The sequence below is a fragment of the Atheta coriaria genome, unplaced genomic scaffold, assembly GCF_025399875.1.
Source record: "Atheta coriaria isolate IRGN ID8LTWV9N9 unplaced genomic scaffold, Caltech_Dcor_3.1 hic_scaffold_2_pilon, whole genome shotgun sequence".
Lineage (NCBI taxonomy): Eukaryota > Metazoa > Arthropoda > Insecta > Coleoptera > Staphylinidae > Dalotia > Dalotia coriaria.
In genome coordinates this window covers 3,099,820-3,121,831 of record NW_027045444.1, presented here as the reverse complement: position 1 = coordinate 3,121,831, position 22,012 = coordinate 3,099,820, and the positions used below count along the sequence as shown (strand labels likewise).

General features: G+C 31.0%; 1 protein-coding gene across 1 annotated transcript in view; it reads left to right on the top strand.

Annotated features, from left to right (window-relative positions):
* Positions 1–20,766, top strand: part of LOC135802534 (uncharacterized) — a 29,096-nt gene extending 8,330 nt beyond the window's left edge. Inside the window, exons 2-4 of the mRNA XM_065316128.1 lie at positions 16,835–18,288; positions 18,402–18,753; positions 18,846–20,766. Coding sequence (XP_065172200.1) covers positions 16,862–18,288; positions 18,402–18,753; positions 18,846–20,042 — 2,976 coding nt within the window. The 5' untranslated portion in view covers positions 16,835–16,861 and the 3' untranslated portion in view covers positions 20,043–20,766. The remainder of the gene's footprint in view (positions 1–16,834; positions 18,289–18,401; positions 18,754–18,845) is intronic.
* Positions 20,767–22,012: the final 1,246 nt, after the last annotated feature.

Sequence of the window (22,012 nt, the reverse complement as noted above, 5' to 3'; positions counted from 1 at the left end):
TATCGATAATACTCAACTTTCTTATCACATGGATAACTGATAAGATACTAGTCATTTTACTTTTTATTCCAATAATTTATCACCGCTGGTTGCCTAGTTATAAGGCGTTAAAGTTAATCTTATTTATTTCATTCAAAATTTTTACTTTAATTTTTTAAAATTTTTAAACACACTGTTTAATAATAATAATTAATCAGTGTATTTGGTGAAATTTCGTGCTTCATTAAAGTAATTACACGGTGAATTAATCACGACGCCATCATTCCTCATTAGCGATGTCATTCATCATACTTTTTTTCATTTTTTTCATTTACCTATTTATTTTCGTAATTTTTTTGAGGCGTAAAATGAGCTGTCGGCTTCTAAGCGTTTATTCATTTCTACCTCATTAGTGATTAGTTATGATGCGTTGCACAAACGTAATAAACAAAACAGCGCACAAAAATACGCGCAATTATGTCGGAAATTATTAAATTTAACGCTCGTAAAATGAGCGTTATTGATTTCTTTGCCTTTTTACTCGTATTTATTTTAATGATGCAATATGTTTAACACATCGTGTTTTACCTTTTTAGAAAGGTGATTAAAACTAGTTTTAGGATTTGAAGGTGGGATTTTATTAGGTTTATTGGTTTATTTGTTATTAATTAATTTATAGGGAAATATATTTTTGTTTGAGTGTTTTTAATGCAAAAGTTTTAGAATATTTTTTAAAACTTAGTTAGAAATGAATTTGTTTAAACAATTATATATTTTTAGATAGGTATTTTAACGTAGTTTATGAACATATTTTTTGTTTTTACCAAAATGTTTTAGTTTTTCCGTAATCTACTAAAGTTTAAATAATTTCAAAAAAAATTAAGTTTCAACTTTAACAATGATTATTTATATGTTATAAACAATTTAATCAAGATTTTTTGGTACACTTCGATAGATAATTTTATCTAGTTTAATATTCTGTCAGTTACTATGCAATACAAATATTATTTATTGAGTTATAACAAAGTTTGTCAACAAAATCAATTCTAAAACTTTTTCAGTAAATTTCTACAGTTTTTATTTTTTAAATATTTTTTTAAACGTATTAAATGACATAATTATTTAAACATGTATATATCATTAGAAAGATAATTTAGTGTAGTTTCTGATTATATTTTTTGTTTTCATGATAAATTTATAGTTTTTCCGTAATTCACAAAAGTTTAAACAATTTCAAAAAAAATAAGTTCAAACTTTAACATCAATTATTTATATGTTATAAACAATAACCAGCAATCATATATACATAAATAGAAAGATAATTTTATCTACTTTCATATTTTATAAACAAATTTACTGTATTCTTAATATTTACCTGTAATCTGCACTTTTACAACAAAAATCACATTTTTTCTCTTCACATCACCGTTACTCACTACAACTATACTTTTATATCTATTTTTCTTAGAATATTTGTAACAATTACGCATATTTTGCACACACAATTATTAACAGCAAATCGCTCCGAATACACAAAACTATATAAAATATATAAAATGGTATCGGTAGCCAGCCGCAAGAAGCGCATAAAATGCGAATGTCTCGCTGGTAACGAGACGCGAAGATGGCGCGCGTTGATTTCAAACGCGCCGGCCAACAATAAAACATTTACCGCTACGACCGCTAATCAAACCACTTATTAACCATTAACAATTGTTATTATAAAGGCAGGCGCAGCTTGCGCTCGACGTCCACTCGAGATTCCATCGCGAATGATGCTACCGCGCTGGATATTAGTTACAAAGATGGAAATAGCCGTTAATTATTTTGAGCCATAAACTATAAAGTTGAATTTATAGTATGATACTTGTATGTGTTGCTGTGGTTAGCTGTAACACAACCATGGTAACGGAGGGTGAGTGTCTAAAAATAGATTTGAGTTGTGTTGTGTTTGAGTTGTGATCACGCAGAACTTGTGTGTGAATCTTGTTAAGTGTAAGAGAAATGTAGTTAGAAGGTAACAGATTTGCAAGTCACGCTTGCATTCCCCCTATCCGTTGCTGGGGTAACGAATAACAAACGCATAACAACCACGGGTGAATGTCTAAAAATATATTAGAGTTGAGTTGTGATTACGCAAAAATGTGTTGTGTGTTTCTTGTTAATTGTAAGAGAAAAATACACTGTTAGAAGTTAACAGATTTGCAAGTCACACTTGCATTCCCCCTTTGGTTGCTAAGGTAACGAATAACAAACCCATAGCAACCGCTGCTGAGAGTTAAAAACTAGAAAGTAAAAATATTTTGTGTTTTTTTTTCAAGTCATGAGAGGAAAAGAGACAGAAGATAACAGATTCGCGGGTTGCAACAGCGCTCCCCTTGCGTTGCTAGGGTAACGAATAACAAACCCATAGCAACGGCGACTAAAATACTAATACTCGACGGTAAACACATCTTGTGTCTCTTTTTAATGGTATAAGAAGAAAAGAAACAAGAAATATCACGCGCATACTTCACATATTATATAGGTGTGCGTAGCGTAACAATAGTTTGCCGTATTATTAGTAGTGCAGCCAGCGACTCCACAAGTTAAATTTAACCTGTAGCCTGATAGCAGTGGTGTAGTTGTGCAAGGTTAGTAAGACACATTTTAATCTCCTATAACTTGAGAATTACTTGTTGGATTCTTATCAAATAAAATTTATAATTACCAGAATATTATTGGTGATGATTTAGTCGACTGGTTTTTGTAAAAAATATAATTTTGAGATTGGATAATTATTTATTAGACTAGAATATAAAATAAACAAATATCGTTGGGCAAAAGGACGAACAATGTGATTAAAAGTGCCAAACATTGAAATTTTTCAATTCATTTTAATCAATCGCGAATATCTCGTAAACTAAAAGAGATAATTAAGATCTGATCGCAGCGTCTTAATCTACGCACTATTCTTTATAAGATCGGATAGTTAAAACGGAAATCTGAGAGATGAAATTTTCATTCTTAAGAAAAAATTGCCAAGGGGGGGTGCTTGATACTTTTTTCCGACGATTTTTGGTAATTAATATCTGTTAAACTAAAAGCTATAACAACCAACGAATTGCTGATTATGAAAGATTGGAATATTCTCTATCAGATAGAAATATAAAATAATAATATTTCTAATAGTAAAAGGTCAAAAAACGTGACTAAAAGTGCTAAAAAGTGACATTTTGCAATTTTTGACGATTTTATTCAATCGCGAATATCTCGTGAACTAAAAGAGATAATTAAGATCTGATCGCAGCGTCTTAATCTACGGACTATTCTCTATAAGATAGGATAGTTAAAACGGAAATTTGAGAGATGAAATTTTCATTCTTAAGAAAAAAATTGCCAAGGGGGGGTGCTTGATACTTTTTTTCGACGATTTTTGATAATTAATATCTCTTAAACTAAAAGCGATAGCAACCAACGAATTACTGATTATGAAAGATTAGAAAATTCTCTATCAGGTAGAAATATAAAATAATAATATTTCTAAGAGTAAAAGGTCAAAAAACGTGACTAAAAGTGCTAAAAAGTGACATTTTGCAATTTTTGACGATTTTATTCAATCGCGAATATCTCGTAAACTAAAAGAGATAATTAAGATCTGATCGCAGCGTCTTAATCTACGCACTATTCTCTATAAGATAGGATAGTTAAAACGGAAATCTGAGAGATGAAATTTTCATTCTTAAGAAAACAATTGCCAAGGGGGGGTGCTTGATACTTTTTTTCGACGATTTTTGATAATTAATATCTTTTAAACTAAAAGCTATAGCAACCAACGAATTGCTGATTATGAAGGATTGGAATATTCTCTATCAGGTAGAAATATAAAATAATAATATTCCTAAGAGTAAAAGGTCAAAAAACGTGACTGAAAGTGCTAAAAAGTGACATTTTGCAATTTTTGACGATTTTATTTAATCGCGAATATCTCGTAAACTAAAAGAGATAATTAAGATTTGATCGCAGCGTCTTAATCTACGGACTATTCTCCATCAGATAGGATAGTTAAAACGGAAATCTAAGAGATGAAATTTTTATTCTTAAAAAAAATTGTCAAGGGGGTGCTTGTTGATAATTTTTATCGACCATTTTTGATAATTAATATTTTAAAAACTAAAAGAGACAGCAACCAACGAATTGCTGATTATGAAAGACTGGAAAGTGCTCCATCAGATCAAATTATAAAATAATACTATTTCTTATAGTAAAAAGTCAAAAAACGTGACTAAAAGTGCTAAAAAGTGACATTTTTCAATTTTTGCCCATTTTTTTTAATGTCGATTATCTTGTAAACTAATAGATATAAAGAAGAACGAATCGCAGAGTTTTAATCACAAATGATTTTTTTCTTTAAAGTAATATAACTATGCAACTAAACATTCAATTCACACAAAAACAACTTTAAATTACCCATCAACACTTACATAATACCTATATAAAATTTCATCACTGTGACTTTTTCACCACACTCATAATGCACCGTTTTTTAAACGTCTTTTTATATCAATACGTCAATAACACTATAACTTATTGATTTCGTGGAAATATGCTTCCTGAAACATCAATCCGTATTCGGTTATCTTCATCTTTGGAAAAAATAAACTCCGCATGTCTAAGACCGATCGCAGAAAAATACGGTTGCTAGACAAAAATGAGCGTGACCGTTAGAAACAATTACAAGCAGATGGCGCGCGATGAACTAAACGATCGGCAGTCATCGAACGCAGAAGAAAACACACACATAGGTACACATACCAAGTGTATAGTTATACTCTCTCACACATTGATATGATTTATGTGGTGCGATGTCGCTACACAATCTGTTTGTTGTGTGGAAAACATTGCAATTGCAGATCAATGAGGTTTCATATCGCCGACATGTTTGTTACATAAGTTGTGATAATGCAAGAAACTGTAATCTACTTCTTTTATTGACGGCGAAATAATAACTTAACCTGAAAGTTTTGTATTGTGTATTGTTTTTGATATGAGTAAGTATAGGTGGTAAATGAGCAGGCATTGAAGCTGTGGCGTCTTAATGGGTAGTCTCAATCTGTCAATACAGTAAATTATAGTTTTATGGAGTTATAATCGATGGATGATTGAGATCATGCGCGGTTGAACAGTTGTTGAATACGCTTTGTTTTATTGTCTTCAAAGGAAATGTGGAATATCTCGGGGGGTATTAATGTTATAGTTTTGAAATTAACACATGGTATAAAGGATTTATTTGTTTATAAATTGGAATTTAAATTAGGTTGGTTGTGATTTTAGTTTTTGCGTTATATCAGTTTAAAATTGAGGTTATTATTTTTTTGAAAATAAAAACTTCTTGGGATAAAATTATTAATAATTTAAAAAGTATTTAAATTATGGTTTTAATATTTGGTGTATTTATAGTTTGGGTTGCCTAGTTATAGGGATTTAAAATTGAGCCTATAATTTTTGGGTTCTAACCGCTAAGTTTTATTTTGGTAAAATATTTAATTGTTTCAAAACTACTAAAGATATTATTTTAATATTTTGCGCAATTATGACCAGTTACATAATATACATCGTGGCGTTAATTTCATTGCTATATCATATTTAGTTTACAAGTTATTAGCAATAAACTTGTAACCTAAAAAAATTGTGATTAATTATATTAATCACTTAACTATCGATAAATATCAATAATTTATAAGCTTCCACATGTCTACGAAACTATTTCAAGTTATAAATCAATCTATCACTGTTATAAATTCCATAAATTACAAAGTAAATGCTTCTTATAAGTTCAATATTGATTGATTTATTGACATTTTGATCAATTAATATCTCATTTTATTTAATAAAAAAATTGTTCGTTTTTAGAAACAATAAGGAAAACATTAAACAAGAAAAATGAAACTTCGTATTTAAATTCTCGTGCTCATGCGGTAAATACGCACGATTTAATTCAATTTCGTGCATTGTAAGTAAACGTCAATTTTGATTGTAATTAGAATACAATTACACGGATTTTCTAAACATTGCGTTTATTTAAATCGTAAAACTTTTTATTCCAGAACAGAAAAATTTCTATTAATTTAAATTTTAGTTTAATTTGTTTAAAATTAAATTGTTTTATTTTTTAAATGTAGAAATTTTAAATCTATTAAAAATTTACTTTGAAAAATTGTTATAAACAATTTATATTAACAACATAAATTCTTTAGTGACAAATACGTCGATTAACATTTATTTCAACAATTTACAATTTTTAGTATAAAAATTATAACTTATTTTCTAAACTATAAAAAAAATTGAATAAAAAGTGAGTGAGAATTATCCGAATTTAGATCAACAGATTCAACACATCACATTCCGATGATGATTAGATTTCTATTCTTTTCATTCCTCTTCCACACTTAGTGCTTAAATGAATCGAATTTGTAACACGCTAACAAGTGCCATCAAAGCATAAAGCACAAATTAACAATGAAGCCACTAAACAGCGCCTACTGTCCAAAGCGAGGTTTATAACGCATTGAAAAAAGAAAGAGATGAAAAAAGCAGATCTAGTTCCAGTTTAAATATTTCCAGACTTGAACTAGAGATAAACTTGAACGTGCGCTGCATGCCACACTTGATGAGAATCAGTTTTACTTCCTAATAATACACACACACATGCACCTTAGTATTTTAATTTGCTTATTGTTGGCTTAGTTCCCTTGTGCGGTGCGTGAAGCGAAAACGAAACACGAACGAAATCGAAATCTAGATCAGAATCAAAATTTTAAAGCCTCGAAAATGAAATAAAATGAAGATGGAGATTTTAGACTTAAAGAATAGTAATAATACTTGTAGACAATACTGGTTGTTAAGTAGGAGGTGAGTTAGGTTAACAATTGGGATTTGAGTCACTTTCCAATTTTATTACTGTGATTTACTTTCTTTATCATCTTTTTCATCTTTGTTTATTGGTAATTAATAAATTATTAGAAGAATTTTGGTAAAATTTGTAAATTTAGGTTCATTGTTTATTGGTGTTTTAATTATTGGTTGGTTTATGTGATTATTTTAATTATTTTGGGAGTTATTGGGGATTTTAGGTGAAAAAACATTGAAATTTTTAGTTATTGTGAAATTTTTGAGGAAAAATGGAAGATATGATCTTCATTTTTGTTTATAGATAATTTATTAATTATTCGGTGTATTATATCAAAATTAAGAAATTTAGGTTGATTGTTTATTGCTGTTTTAATTATTGGTTAGTTCTAGTCATTATTTTTATTAGTTTGGGAGTTATTCTGCATCAAAGGTGAGAAAACATTAAAATGTTTGCGGAAAGTATGATCAGCAGTTTTGTTTATTGATAACTTATAAATTATTAGAGGTATTTTAATGAAATTAATAAATCTGGGTTTATTCTTTATTGGTGTTTAAATTATTGGTTGGTTTTAGTAATTATTTTAATTAGTTTGGGAGTTATTGAGGATTAAATTTGAAAAAGAAAACATGAGAATATTGTAAATTGTGAAATGTTTAAGAAAAGTATGAATTATTTCTAAATGGTAAAAGATATTAATTTGAAATTAAGTATGGTAATAGTTTATTAAATTTTAGATAAAATAATAGTAAATTTGTTATGATTGAATGTTAGGTTGCATAGTTATGAGGACGTTCAACTTAGGTTATGTAGGTTGTCGCTTGCAATAAGTTACAAAACATTAAATATCTTTTAAAGTATCAAACAAATATTTTTAAAACTTTTAATAGTTATAAATATTTAAATTACTAACAATTTGACGTATAATTTGTTTATGTATACCAATAAATAACCAAATGACAAATATTTAAACACCAATTATTTCTCAAATTAGATATAATTATATATTTTTCTATATAATAATGGTAATTTCTGTAGGTACATCATTCTAGAGTTGTATTATCGCACCGTTAGTGCGCATGGAACGCATTAATCGAGTGTAATTAGTAATTAAATTACCGGCGCGTACTCTCACTTTACGCTCGAATTCGCGCGACAATCGCAACGAATCTTTTTGTTGTAATCGAGTGCGATACTCGCGAAATTTGCACATTTTCACTCACAACGCAATACAATAACACAAAGAAATCACACTTCAAAATATTGTAGTGTAGTATATTGCGTCAAATATCGAATTCATTAAACATTGCTAATGATATTTCGGGGTCTGTTACTTTTATAATTACGTAAACTTTCAAAAGTATCAAGTTTATTGACATGACTAATGGAAATCATTTAGAAAATTGTTTATAACTTTTGAAGTAATAATGTTGTGTGGTTGAAATTTTAATATGTGATAGTTAATTAAATTTTGAATAGAAAAATGTTAAAATTGTTTATATTTATTGGAAGGTTTAGAAATTATTTGCATTTAAAATTAGGGAAAAAATTGTCAAGTTTTTGTTTAACAAGTCATAATTTATTATCTCTTTTATAGATTTTTAGGAAAGTTAGTACAAATAGTTATAAATTTTATTAACTTTACTAGAAATTTTAAATAATTAATTAACTAAAAGTACTTATTGAGTAATTGAAGGAAAACTGACGGTTTTCAAAGTTTCTTTCATAAAAAAATAAACAAAATCTTTGATTTCTTATAGTTTAGCCATTTTTTAATCAATTTGATCGATTTTTTCTTGGAGACATTAAAAATGTAACCCTTAATCTAATTCTAATTACTTTTTTGTTTTACCTGTAACAGTATGTTAATAATTTTTAAAAAACTAAACAATTCCACGTAAATATGCTAAAAATTTTCACCAAAACAAAAAAAAACAAATTCAAATTCATATCGGTCTAATGCGTGTCCACAACTTAATTCTTGTTCTTGTTTCTTTACAAAAACATCGATTAACACTACCGCGTACAATAGCACTACAGGCACATTGATCACATTTAAATAATTCAACGTTATGTTTAGCATTTTTGTCGTCATACTTGTTCGCGGCGATGAATAGAACATGTTATTCGACATATTTGTCGAACACCGTTTCGTTCGGCACGATTTTATCGCGGATTGTGCGAATTGTGCGGCGATAAAAGTTGTCTGATTGTTGTGCGACATGTTACGGCGCCATCCAAGCCGCATCTCTGGTCGTTAGCGACCAGGTAAACGGTACGCCGGTTGTGCAATTGCAATTTGCACGAGTTGCATCATCGCGGAAAAGCTTGTAAGAAAATGTGTAACAATAATTTTGACAGAAGTGAAGTTGAAACAAAAGTTTCATCATAAAGTTTAATTATTATATCTTGATTTGATTTTAATTACAGTGTAGCCTAATTTTATCATGTTTTGGAGATGTCGTTAGATGGAGAAAAAAATTGGGTTTAAATATTTGTCATTTGGTTGTTTATTATTATAAATAAACAAATTATATATAAATTTGTTAGTAATTTAACTGGTTATTGACATATGAATATTTAAACATTTTTTGTGTAATACTTTTAGAGATATTTAAAGTTTTGCCTGTGAATGCATATAAAAGAAGTGATAATTATTTCATAACCAACATTTCAGCGCCTTATAACTATGCAACCCAACGTTCAATCTCAACAAATTTGATATCATTTTATCAACAATCTAATAAACTATCAATATATTGAATTTAAAACTTAGATTTAATACAAAAATATAGTTTATAAGACAAACCAAACAAGTTGGAAATTTTTTGTCGTTATAAAATGTTATTTTTAGTGACTTTCGAATTTTATGACAATTTTTTATCACTTTCATCATTTTTATTTACTAAATATTGCAATAAAACATTTTTTAAATTTATTTCACGCAACAAGTTCTTATAGTTTATGCGTAACTTATTGTTCATTAAGACAATAGAAAGTAAACTGAAGTAAAATTTTAGTACTGTTTATTTCGTTGGTCGGCAGTGAAATTGTGACAAAATTTAAACGCGTTAATTACTCGCCTCTGAGAAATTAAAATAAAAGAAATGCATTGTGTGCATTATTCGGAGTGAAAATATTAAAATGAACAACACCGCAAGAACAATAATAAAACGAAAACGAAAAGAAAGTGTTAATTAATTACTCATTCAAGATTCAAACACAGCACAAGCTTTAATTATGCATTCAAATTTAGCGCAGGATAAACATAAACATTTAAATAAGTAAATATGTTTTTTTTTATATTTTTTTGGTGAATTATTGATAATAATAGTAGATTTTTTTAAAGTAATTTTGATGTTTAATGTTGTTTGTTTAAATTACTTTATGTAATCTTGGAAACAAGTGAAGATAACGCGGTTTTAGCTGGGAATTATGGTAATCATGCGAATCCAAAGCGCATTCAATGCAAATACTGTGTAAGAGTGCATTTATCGCGGTCGGCACGCGTCTTATAAACTCTTAATGTCTTCTTCTGCTTCTTCTGTGGCATCTGCGATTTTGCACACTTCTCAACATCACAAACATTAACATTAAATTCGTTTGTATCTAAACGCACATTAAATGCCCATTTGTACATTAATATTAATCAGTGGTGAATATATTATCAGAAAATGTATGTTTTGTTATATTTTTTTATGAACTTCTGAGATATTACGGTTTTTAGTTACTTAAAACATCAAAAATGATTTTTTTTCTACATCCACCTTTAAAATGCCAGTTTTTCCTCGGTTTTAAGACCCAAAAAGTAGTACTTTATACATAGATAGTCAAGGTTGTGATTAAAATACTTTAGTCACGGGGTGGAGCTTAAGTCTACTAAACAAAAAGTACTAAACTTTTGGCGCATAATTTGTGTATCATTGGTTCAAAATACATAAATTTGGCAATAAATGAATTAGTTTTCAAATTAATACTACTTTAACGCAACTTTTACACTTTTAATGTCTTCTTCTGCTTCTTCTTCTTATTTTGCATCTGTGATTTTGCACACTTCTCAACATCACTCACATTAACATTAATTCGTTTGTATCGCAAAGTCTAAACGCTGAACATTAAATGCGCATTTGTACGATTTGAATTGGCGGCAATTACCACCGCAATTTGCAATTTGCAATCAGCAGTCACAATTATTCGCATTTAGCACTTATTCCACACATCATTGAACACACACTCGAATGATTACATTGTGCATTGATGAAGTTATTCATAGCTATCACAGAAGATTAGTTAAAGGAGAAAAATGCATCAAAACGGTGTTGATAGTAGTTAATAAAAGTTTCCTTTTTTTATTTTTATATATATTTTTTTTAGTATAAGAATAGGTATAGTAGTGATTATTGTCTTGGTATATTATCAGATTTAACGGTTTTCTATATTTATTGCTTTTATTTATTGGAAAGTATTATTTATAAGGCAAAATAGTCGGAATGTGAAATTTTTATCGAAGAAAATATCGGGTTACATTCAAAATTATTCTTCATTTACTTTCTTTGATTTTGAGAGCTTGTAACTTTTGAATCGTTTGGTGGAATTTGATGTGTGATAGTGCAAATTGTCAGGAATTTTATTAGGTTTTATAATATGTCTTATTTATTTTTATGCAGTTTTTAGTTTTTGAGTATGTAAAGAAAAAAGTAAAAAAAAAACACTTTTCAATTTTTTTTTTCTTAAATGTTTAATTTGCCCGTTCATAATTTGTTTAATTTTTGGTAGATTCTTATGGATAATAGCACAAATTGCTTTAAATGTTATTGACTTTGATATAAACTTTAAATAATTAATTAACTAATAATACTTTTTGAGTTATTAAAGAAAAATTGACAACTTTCATGATTTTTTTTCACACAAAAAATTAAATAAATCTTTGATTGCTCATAACTTTGCCATTTTTTTAAGAAATTTGATCAAATTTTTCTGTAAAACATCTCAAATTTAATCTCTAATCAAATTCACTTTACTTTTAACTTGCATCTCTTAAACTTTGCTGATAATCTTTAAAAATCCAAAGAATTTCATGTTTTTTAACCTTGAAATCTTCATTCTAAAACGCAATTTTTTTCTTATTCTCATCGCGGTAAAAGTTCTCCTGCATCGCCATTCGTGTCCTGCATGCATTTACCTCGTCCGTGAGCGATTTCTTCCAATTATCGCGTGCGCCGCTCATGCGATCCGCTCGCTCCGCGTCTTCTGATGCGTTTCGCGCGCGCATTTTTATCGCTACATTTTTGCGCCGTGCGCGCTCTTTTTCTTCGGCACGGCGGCGTCTTCGATCGGCGATCACAATGCGTTTCGTAACTGTACGCGTACGCGAACGGTGCTCGGCCATTCGCAGAACTATCGCCGTTCGCCATTTAGCCGACGAACTGCTTCGAATTCCAATTAAAGCGATATAGGAAATGGTTTACTAGAGATGTTGTGGCTGATATACACATGGATTAAACAAAGAGAAGAAAAAACAGGGGCATTAAATGATGTTTTACGTAATCATCCATTAACTATGACAGGTAGCGTGATGAAATAAAAAGGATATGAAAGAGTATTAAATTTGTTTATTAGAAAGGTGTAGTAAAGTGTTTTTGACGTGGTTATTATCACGTGACAGGCGTTTGAAAATTGCATAACTTTTATTGAGAGAAAATTTGTTTTTGTGTTAAATTGATTATAGAAACCAAATTATTAACATTTTGGATACAAATTTTAATGAATATTAAATTAGAATAAATTTGGAATCATCTGAGGTATAATATGTCAAATTTGAACCAAGGGAAAAATATATACAGGGTGTTTAACTTTTACAGAAAAAAATGATGACCAAAAACAGCAATTTCTTAGTTTTTTAATAATAATTTGTAAAAAAAAGTTAGGTAGGGGAATGATCTAAAAATAATATGAAAGAGTATTAAATTTGGCAATTACAGAGATTTATTTTGTAAATTTTGACGTTTTGATAACCACGTGACAGGCGTTTGAAAATGGTGTAACTTTTATGGTTAAAAAATGTGTTTTTTGATGTAAATTTGTTTATAGAGGCTAAATTAAACATTTTTTACATACAATTTTTAACAAATAATAAACTAGAATAAATTCTGAATTATTTCATGTAAAATTTGTTTAATTTGAACTATAGGAAACCAATCTACAGGGTGTTAAACTTTAGCAAAACAAAAATAATTTTCTCAAAAACTGAAATGTTCCAGTTTTTTTGTTATAACTTTAAAAATAGCAACAATATAAACGAAAACCAAAATTTATCTGAAAGTCTATTAAATTTTAGTTAAAACAAATCCATTATTGTTAATTTGAAGCCACTGGTACCAAAGTTACGTGCCTTTAAACATGTGCACTTTAAAAAACTGTCTCTCTTCAATCGAATTCCTCGCAATTTCTCGGGTCTTCCTGCTTAATGAACCCGACATGGCGACGTAATTAAGCGCGTTGATGGATCGCCGAGACGTCGAGAACAAAAACCGAATAACTGTCGCCGCTTGTTACGAATTCTCGGGCGCTCGGCTCAGCGCGGATTGTTGACCAAGTGCGTGCGTCGCGCGGGTAACAGGTAACGCAGGTAACACTACACCACACAGACAACGTACAACATGGTATAACAGACGCGTAACTCTTCCACGTGTCTTTCCTGTTCTTTTTCTTAATCGAAAGAGTTAAGAGTTAAGACTGCCAAAGAGAGAATCGCGTCGCCGTTGTGGCACACGCGAGTCGATTAAAATTAACGGTTTCGGCTTGTTCTGCGCACAGCTCGCACTCCGAAAAGATTTAAATTACTGTATACATTTACATGTGTGAGTTAATTTAGTGAAAATTAAGGTTTGGATAGTAATATGGAGTTTTTTGTTGGTTTTTATAGCGGACGCGTGCAATATGCGCAGTAGTTTTTATGTTGACTTGTTTAAAGTGTTGTAGTTTTTATAATTTTTATTAGATTTTACTAAAGGTAGGAAATTAATGAGTGGTTAATATATTATAAGAAAATAATTGTTTTATTGTATTTTGTTTATTAGATTTAAAGATATGTATTTTTATTTACGCGAAACATAAAAAAAATATGTGAAAAAAATTCTCAAAGTTTGGTAGCGCATAGTTTTGGTACTACTCGTTTGAAACTACTAAATTTAGTATCAAATTAAAGAGAATTTAAAATACTACTAAGGATTAAAAGAATTATTTAGATTGTTTATTTAATTTTTAAATTAATAATAATTTAGTAACATAGTGCAAAAAGGGACTTTTAAAAATATTTTATATTTTGGGGACACATAGTTTTGGAACCACTGGTCAGAAACAAAAAAATTTGACATCAAATTAAAGAGAATTTAATATACTGATAGGATCTTTAAAAATTGTTTATTTAACATTATCACTTTTTAGAATTATTAACAATTTAGTAACTTATTGTTAGAAATACACCTAAAATTATTTTAATTTTTAATTGCCAATAATTCTTGAACCCTTTAACAAAATTAACATATTTTTGCCAAAGATGATAACAAATTTAATAAATAATCCATTAGTTTTTATTTTAAATATTTATCTTTATTAGTTTAGTAGTAATCTTGTGTTAAAGAGTCAATATGATTAATTACAGTTGTGACCTGGTTGACAACATTCCGATCTTTATTATTTCCACGAAATAATTTAAATATTAAGCCTATTTAACAAAACAAACATTAATATTTAATAAATAATAAATTATATAAAAAAATATTTTGAAAAATTGACTTTCTAAAGTAATGAAAGGCTTAATTTTTCTTGCTGTAGTCTTACTTAAGTCATATTAAAGTCATTTTCTGAATTTAAGTCATTCCGAAGACGTTACTCGACTTTAAGTTACCAAACTGGTCAATCGGGTCCGAGTCAACCTCAACCTCGGCGTGGCCTACAAAAAAAATTAAGTCAATCAGCTGGTTATAGCAGTTTTCGGCGATCTTGACATTGCACCGCAATAACTTTCATATTAAACTTTAAGTCTTCTTCAGATTAATTAATTATTCGCTGCATGCTGCAGCTTGTGGTGGATGTGCTGTGGGAAATTTTTTAAGATGTGTAAAATTGATATTCGCACAATCTACGTTTATGCATGTCGTTTGCATTTAACAATCTATAAATAATACTTTATCTCGATGTAGCATGTATCGAATTAACAGTTGTGTTTAGCGGAAATCAATGAATTGCTAAATGATTAATATTTTAAGAAGTACAAATTATATAGGGATAAATTTATTAGTGCGTATTATATATTAAATTCTCTTTAATTTAGAATATAATTTATTGATTTTAGCTGAAGGGATTAGAAATTAAAAGTTTTCAAAGAATTTTAAAATTAAGTTTAATTAAGTTTAGATTTTCTAAAATAAGTTTTTTTTTTTAATTCTCCCACTTTGATGACGTACAGTTTGAGTACCACTGGTCTAAAACAAATAATTTTAACATTTATTTAAACAAAATTTAATATACTATATAGTCTTTAAAGAAATATTTAATAATTTGCATTAGTTTTTAAATTATTAACAATTTAGTAAATTATTGCAAAAAATACATTAAAAAAATTAAATTTTCACTTTGGAGATGCGTAGTTTGAGTACCACTGGTTTGAAACAAATAAATTTGACATTATATTAAACAGAATTTAATATACTATATTTAAGGTAAAATTTATAAATTTTAATTAAAGGGTTTATAAATTATAAGCGCTCAAATTAAAAATGTGATAATAATTGAATTATGTTACAAAAACTCCGATAACCTACTAAATAATGAAGATAACTATTCAAAATAAATTCAATTTTATTCTAAATTAAATTGTCAATAATCTAACATAAAAATTTAATCAGACTATTATATTATTTACTTATAAAAATTAATTTAAAACTAATTTTATAATTTTCAATTATTTTCTGATTCAAAATAATTCTTTTTAATAACACAATGTCGACACGTTTAATAATCCTTCCATTATCACGATATTGTCAAGTTTATCTGCGCTTCCTGCTCATTACAACAACATTTAATTATATTTAAGGTTAACAATAATGACCTAAGTATGGATAATATGAATAACTAGCATTAAGTGCGTGAAATTTGCGCGGTAGCCGCTTGTAGCTGTAGTTTTTTACTCGCGCATTATGCGGCACGTGCCGTTGCCTCTCGTAATTAATTTCTAATTAACATTTTACTCGATGGAGTCTGGAATTTATGCGCGCGCATAACCAACGCAACTCGACGCGCACTTAAACCGTCCATGCGCATCGGGCACGGCACGCACTAAACACATTCAGGCAAATTATTCCAACTATTTCTATTTCTATTGTTTTACAAAGTCTTACAAAGTTTTTACTTTGAGTAAAATTATAGGTAGTGTATTTCAAGATGTGTACAGGTGATTTTTACCATGAAAAATTGCAATTATGCAACCTGGAATGCGTTATAAAACTTATTTGGTGTTAATTACAAATGTACAGGTGTAATTCTTTGGTTTTTGCAATTGTTATGAAATTATTATTTGAGTTACATGATTTTTTTGTGTTTTGTTGCTTAATTTTTGTGTTTGGAAGATGATTACATAAAAACTGTTATTGGTATTATTGTTATATTTGTATCATATTAAAGAGAATTTTATATACTTTAAGACGACTCAAAAATTAATTTGATAGTAAAAGTAGTTTTTGAGTTATTTTTTGAAACAAATATGTTTTTGGCATATTTTTTATTTTTCTTTTTAAATATGCTATAATAATTTATATATAATTAGTGCACTTGTGCATTTACATTCAAAATACATATAATTTAATTCTCTACCTATTCCACAAAGAAAATTTATATTATCACTAATAGTTTTTGAAATATTTTGAATCAAAGTTTATTTTCTAAATAAATTTTCATTTGTTTCAGAATAAAACATGTCCTAACCTCAATACAATGGTGATGTGCACGACGATGGATTCCGTGGTGGTCCCCCGGCCCCCGCCCATAGCTGGCCTCCTCCCTCCCGAACCACCCTCCCATCAAAACGCCAAACGTGTCCCATCCACATCCTCCGGCTTCCGTTTGCTAAACAATGACGCCCAAGACGACACCGGAAGTGTCTACTCGGTGTACAAACAAAAAATCGACCAAATGTTTGAATCAGACTCCTCCCACTCGACGAAGAATAGCGTACAAGCGCGTATCGAGAAAATGTTCACAGATGTCGCCATTGACAATGGTATTCCTATAAACGACATCGGTGTGCATCACTTTTCGGTTGATTATTTGGGTAGTATTCCTCTGGGTGAAAAGGTCACCAGTTTAGCAGGTTTGCAAAGTCCTTTGAAGGATTTATACTTTGCATATCGGAAGAAATCTGAAAGAATTTCAAAGGTGCAAAGGGGAGGATTAACCGGAAAACTTGAAATTTCTGCACATGGGTTAAAAGTGCAATATTTGGGTGAGAAAGGTGATTTGGAGCAGTTGAATTCATTTCCTACTATAGCTGTATGGTCAGCTGTCAAATTCGTCCTTCAGGATGATTTCAACTTTGCCTTTTTACCCCTAATAACCGATCCGGATAATTTAGACAAACAACAATTGTTTAAATCTTTATCCACACAAGAAAAGAAATATATCACATTAGGAGACAGTCATTCTCCTCTGTTTGCGGTGGTAATGCGTAAAATCGGGGTTCACAAACAATTGGAATGTCATGGGTTTGTATGTCAGACCTCCGAGGATGCGATTGTCATTGCCGCAACACTGTACAAATCCCTAATGGCGCACATGAAGGCCAAAGAAAAGAAGGTCCCCAAGAACCGTAATGGCGTCACTTGTATGTCCGTTGCATCCTCATCTTTCCACGACAACCTTTCACATCCTGTTCGACCACCCAGGAAGAAACGCTCTTCGAGTGGTACCATGGAGAGTGGGACTTCTTCCATGATGAGTGATTTTGATGTACTTGATGGTGATGCCGATACGCAACCATTGATTAACAGCGGTAATGGTCATTCTGATATGCAGAAAGAAAAGAAGAAGGATAAGAAGAGAGCACCGCAGAGGCCCAATCAGGGACATGAGGATCTAGATGCTATATTGCCTTATGAAGAACCCAATGAAGTGAAGGTTCCTCTGGGGGACAAATGGAATACGTTTATTAGTAACCATCAGAAGCAAATAACAGCTGAGATTAAGCAGGTTATGAGTGAGAGTACTAATATGGGTCTGAAGAGGGTGAAGAGTTTGCGGAAACGGAATGAAGAGTTGAAGAAAACAGACAACACCGGGGATATCCTCACGAAGGTTACGATTCCAAGGAGTGGGAGTTTCCTCAACGCCGGAGGATTGACTAGGTATAAATCTAAAGTGCATAGGTTAGTATATCTCTGAATTTTCTTGTAGAAAACGCTTAAATTTGATCATTTTCTTCATTTCCAACCACATTAATAATTTTTATGCGTTTTGTTAATGTTATTGTTGTTTTTAGACTAAATGGTCAAGCAACTGGAGGTTCCCCATTGGGTTTCAATGAATTGTTCAACGAATTCCGTCTGCAGGAAGGTCTCCACTCCATGGACGAAATCCTAGGTGTAATAATCGATCCTGAAGGGATGTCCTTCAACGACCTCAAGCCAATCTACAAGGAATTCCTCCTGAAACTATCTGTAACCCTCACAAAAGATGAACTCTACCAACGATCAAAGAGTATCATGCGTCGCCAAAAGAAGAAACTCCTTCGTCGCAATTTTCCTCCACAAACACACAAGAAACGAGTTGTTTTGGGTTCGAAATTCAAGAAACTCAAACATGTTTTCCAGAAAATCAAAAAGGCTCCTCTGATAAAGATAAAGACAAAGATCGAGACCGGGATCGTAGCAGGGATTGTGAGAAAGACAACAGAAACAGAGGCAGTTCATGTGGGCATAGCCACCATGACAAAGCAATTGTTTTAGAAACGAAAATCCCGGAGAGTTCCATTTCGAGTAGTAGTTACGACACTCGACACTTCACACCCAAAGAACATGTGACTCGTCAACGTATGGGTCATTCCAAACGGAGCAGTCGCAGAGAACTAAGACACAGCACCTCTGAAGAGAGTGATTTTTTTAGTCTGCGACGCCGGAACCGCAACCACAATCGTCACAGCTCTTCCGGCTATGTATCATGTTCTGAATGCAGTTTTGATTCGGATACGTGTACTTGTATGTCTGCTGATAAATGCTACTGCTCGTTGGGACATCACAAAGGCAAGTGTAAAGAGGGTCAGGGCCATGCCCACGGTCACACACATCACGACCATGATGAAGTATCGCTGACATGGTGTGGATGTGATACGGATTCATGCACGGATAGTAATAAGTGTTACTGCCCGATTACAACACCAGCATTGTCGCATAAAGGACACGGCCAGGGTCAAAATGCGACGATTTTTGACCAGTTACGACAGAGAGGTTTTATTCCATCAAGCGAGAGTAATACTGATGAACCTTTGAACCGGAAGCTGTGTAAAAAGTACTCGAATACTAAAAGTTCGAAGAGTTTAGAATTCGTGCACAATCCGACTGATTATCAACCTTTGGATTATGAAAAGCATTTCTGTCAGCAGGAACATATCCAGCAGCAGGTTGCAATGCAACGTATGCAGACCCCAACGAGGAATCAAAAGAAATCACAGGAGATTGCAGCGTTATTCGCTGATATTAAATTATCATCTCCTAGGTCGAAATTGGTCGGGAGTACGCCGCGTGCGCATTATTCCCCATCAGATTATTACAAACCGAAAAATTTAAACCAACGCATGATTGCCAATAGTCTCTACAGTGTTAATCCCTATGAGAAGGCATTTGGGAGTGGTCCTATGCCTGTTAATCCTTTGGGAGCTGGAAAGATTAATAATAATCATTTGTATTCGACGAAAAATGGTTTGTACACTATACAATCACAAAGTGATGATAGTAGCAACGGGAGGAAAGACTTTGCGAGAAGGAGTATGAATGGGCAGCATGCTCAGCTAAGCAGGGAGAGGGAATTTAAGGGCACGAATGGAATTCAAGGACATCACGTCCAGCAAATGGTTGCTAGAGTGCAAAATTCTAGTTTAGAGAATTCACTGGGATATCTACCTTAAGTAACCTTAACCTTAAGCAAGGTTAGTAAGCAAGGGTTATGTTATATGTTTAAGGGTTGATATGATTGTATATTGAGTGCTTTATATACTGGGTGTTCTGTAAACTTGATTTTTATGATCAAAGCATGAAATTGTTGCGTTTTAAATTGATTTTTCGCAACACTCAGTACATGTAGCCACACAAAGACTAGGGGTACTTTGTTGGGGAAACATTTTTATACCGGGTGCGCTGGTAAATCTAGTTAACATACGTATTAACCTACATTGTTCATAATTTCATTAAGTTCTAGATTTAATTCACTCCTAAAACTCGAAATTATGCTTGTTTTTGTCAATTAAATGCAAATTTAGTTAACAAAAGCAGCTGATGTTGTTGGACGAGCTTATTTTTAGTTGATATCTGTGGTTTTAGTTAGTTTTTGAGTGCAATACAAGCAATTTACGTGCAATATGTGTAATGATGTGCAATAATTTTATAGTCGCTATATATTTAGAAATAAGCGCATTATTTAATTATAATGTTTAGTTCAGAAATGTAAAATAAGGTTTAGTTTATATAATTAACTATGGATAAGTGCAATATTTTATTTTATTTACGATTTCTTTTTGTATTGTTAAGACTGTTAGTCTGCATGTTATGATTGATTTTTATATAAACATTTATAATGCAATGATCAAATTTATTTGTGTTATATGAACGGCGGTAATAAAGATATTTTCATTATTTATTGTTAATTATTTTACCCTGTATATTATACTGGAAGAGTTCCTTCATCGTTTGCGGCCCTTTGCGCATCTCCAAAGGGGCCAGATATACCCTAAAATTGCTTTTTTTCCCTTTTCTGGTATTTCTCCCAAACATACCATGGAAAACGCCCTGTATCTCCGGTGTTTCTAGATTAATTTTATTGTTCTTTTCATTATTTAATAGAAGAAGAGTTCTTCTATCATTTGCTATATCTTTCTAGTTTCTAAAGGGCCTAGAAGTGCCCTTAAATCAACTTTGAAAAACTGCTTCTACTGAAAATATTCAAAACACGCCGTGGAAAACGCCCTGTATCTCAGGTGTTTCTGGATTAATCTTATTGTTCTTTCCATTATTTAATAGAAGAAGAGTTCTTCTATCATTTGCTATATCTTTCTAGTTTCTAAAGGGCCTAGAAGTGCCCTTAAATCAACTTTGAAAAACTGCTTTTATTGAAAATGTTCAAAACATGCCGTGGAAAACGCCCTGTATCTCAGGTGTTTCTGGATTAATCTTATTGTTCTTTTCATTATTTAATAGAAGAAGAGTTCTTCTATCATTTGCTATACCTTTCTAGTTTCTAAAGGGCCTAGAAATGCCCTTAAATCAACTTTGAAAAACTGCTTTTATTGAAAATGTTCAAAACATGCCGTGGAAAACGCCCTGTATCTCGGGTATTTCTGGCTCAATTTTACAGTTCTTCTTATTATTTAGTAGAAGAAGAGTCCTTCTATCGTTTGCTATATTTTTCTGCTTCCATAAAGGCACCGAAATGCTTTAAAAATGCTCCTGAAAGTTTGCATTTTTGGTCCATTTTTTCGTGGAAGTGTGAAATTTTTTCGTCGAAATTATTAAAATTATTGCGAAGTTTTGTCGAAACCAAACAAAAATCTGTTGAAACTTTTTAACCTCCTCGACGTTCTGGGTTCCTGATACCACAACTCCATTTTTCCATTAGTTTTCGACCTGAAATTGGTCGCGTACAAAGAGAGAGAGCGAGACAGACGGAACTAAGAGATCTCTCTCTCTATCGAAAATGTCATGCACATCGCGCGAGAGAGAGGGAAACACAGAAATGAGAGATCTCTATCTCTATCGAAATTGTCATGCACATTGCGAGAGAGAGAGAAACACGAAACTGAGATCTCTCTCTCTCGCCCTCGGGAGAGAGGGAGAAAAATTAATTTTTAAACTCAGTCAAAAGTCCCGCGAAATATTTCAGTCT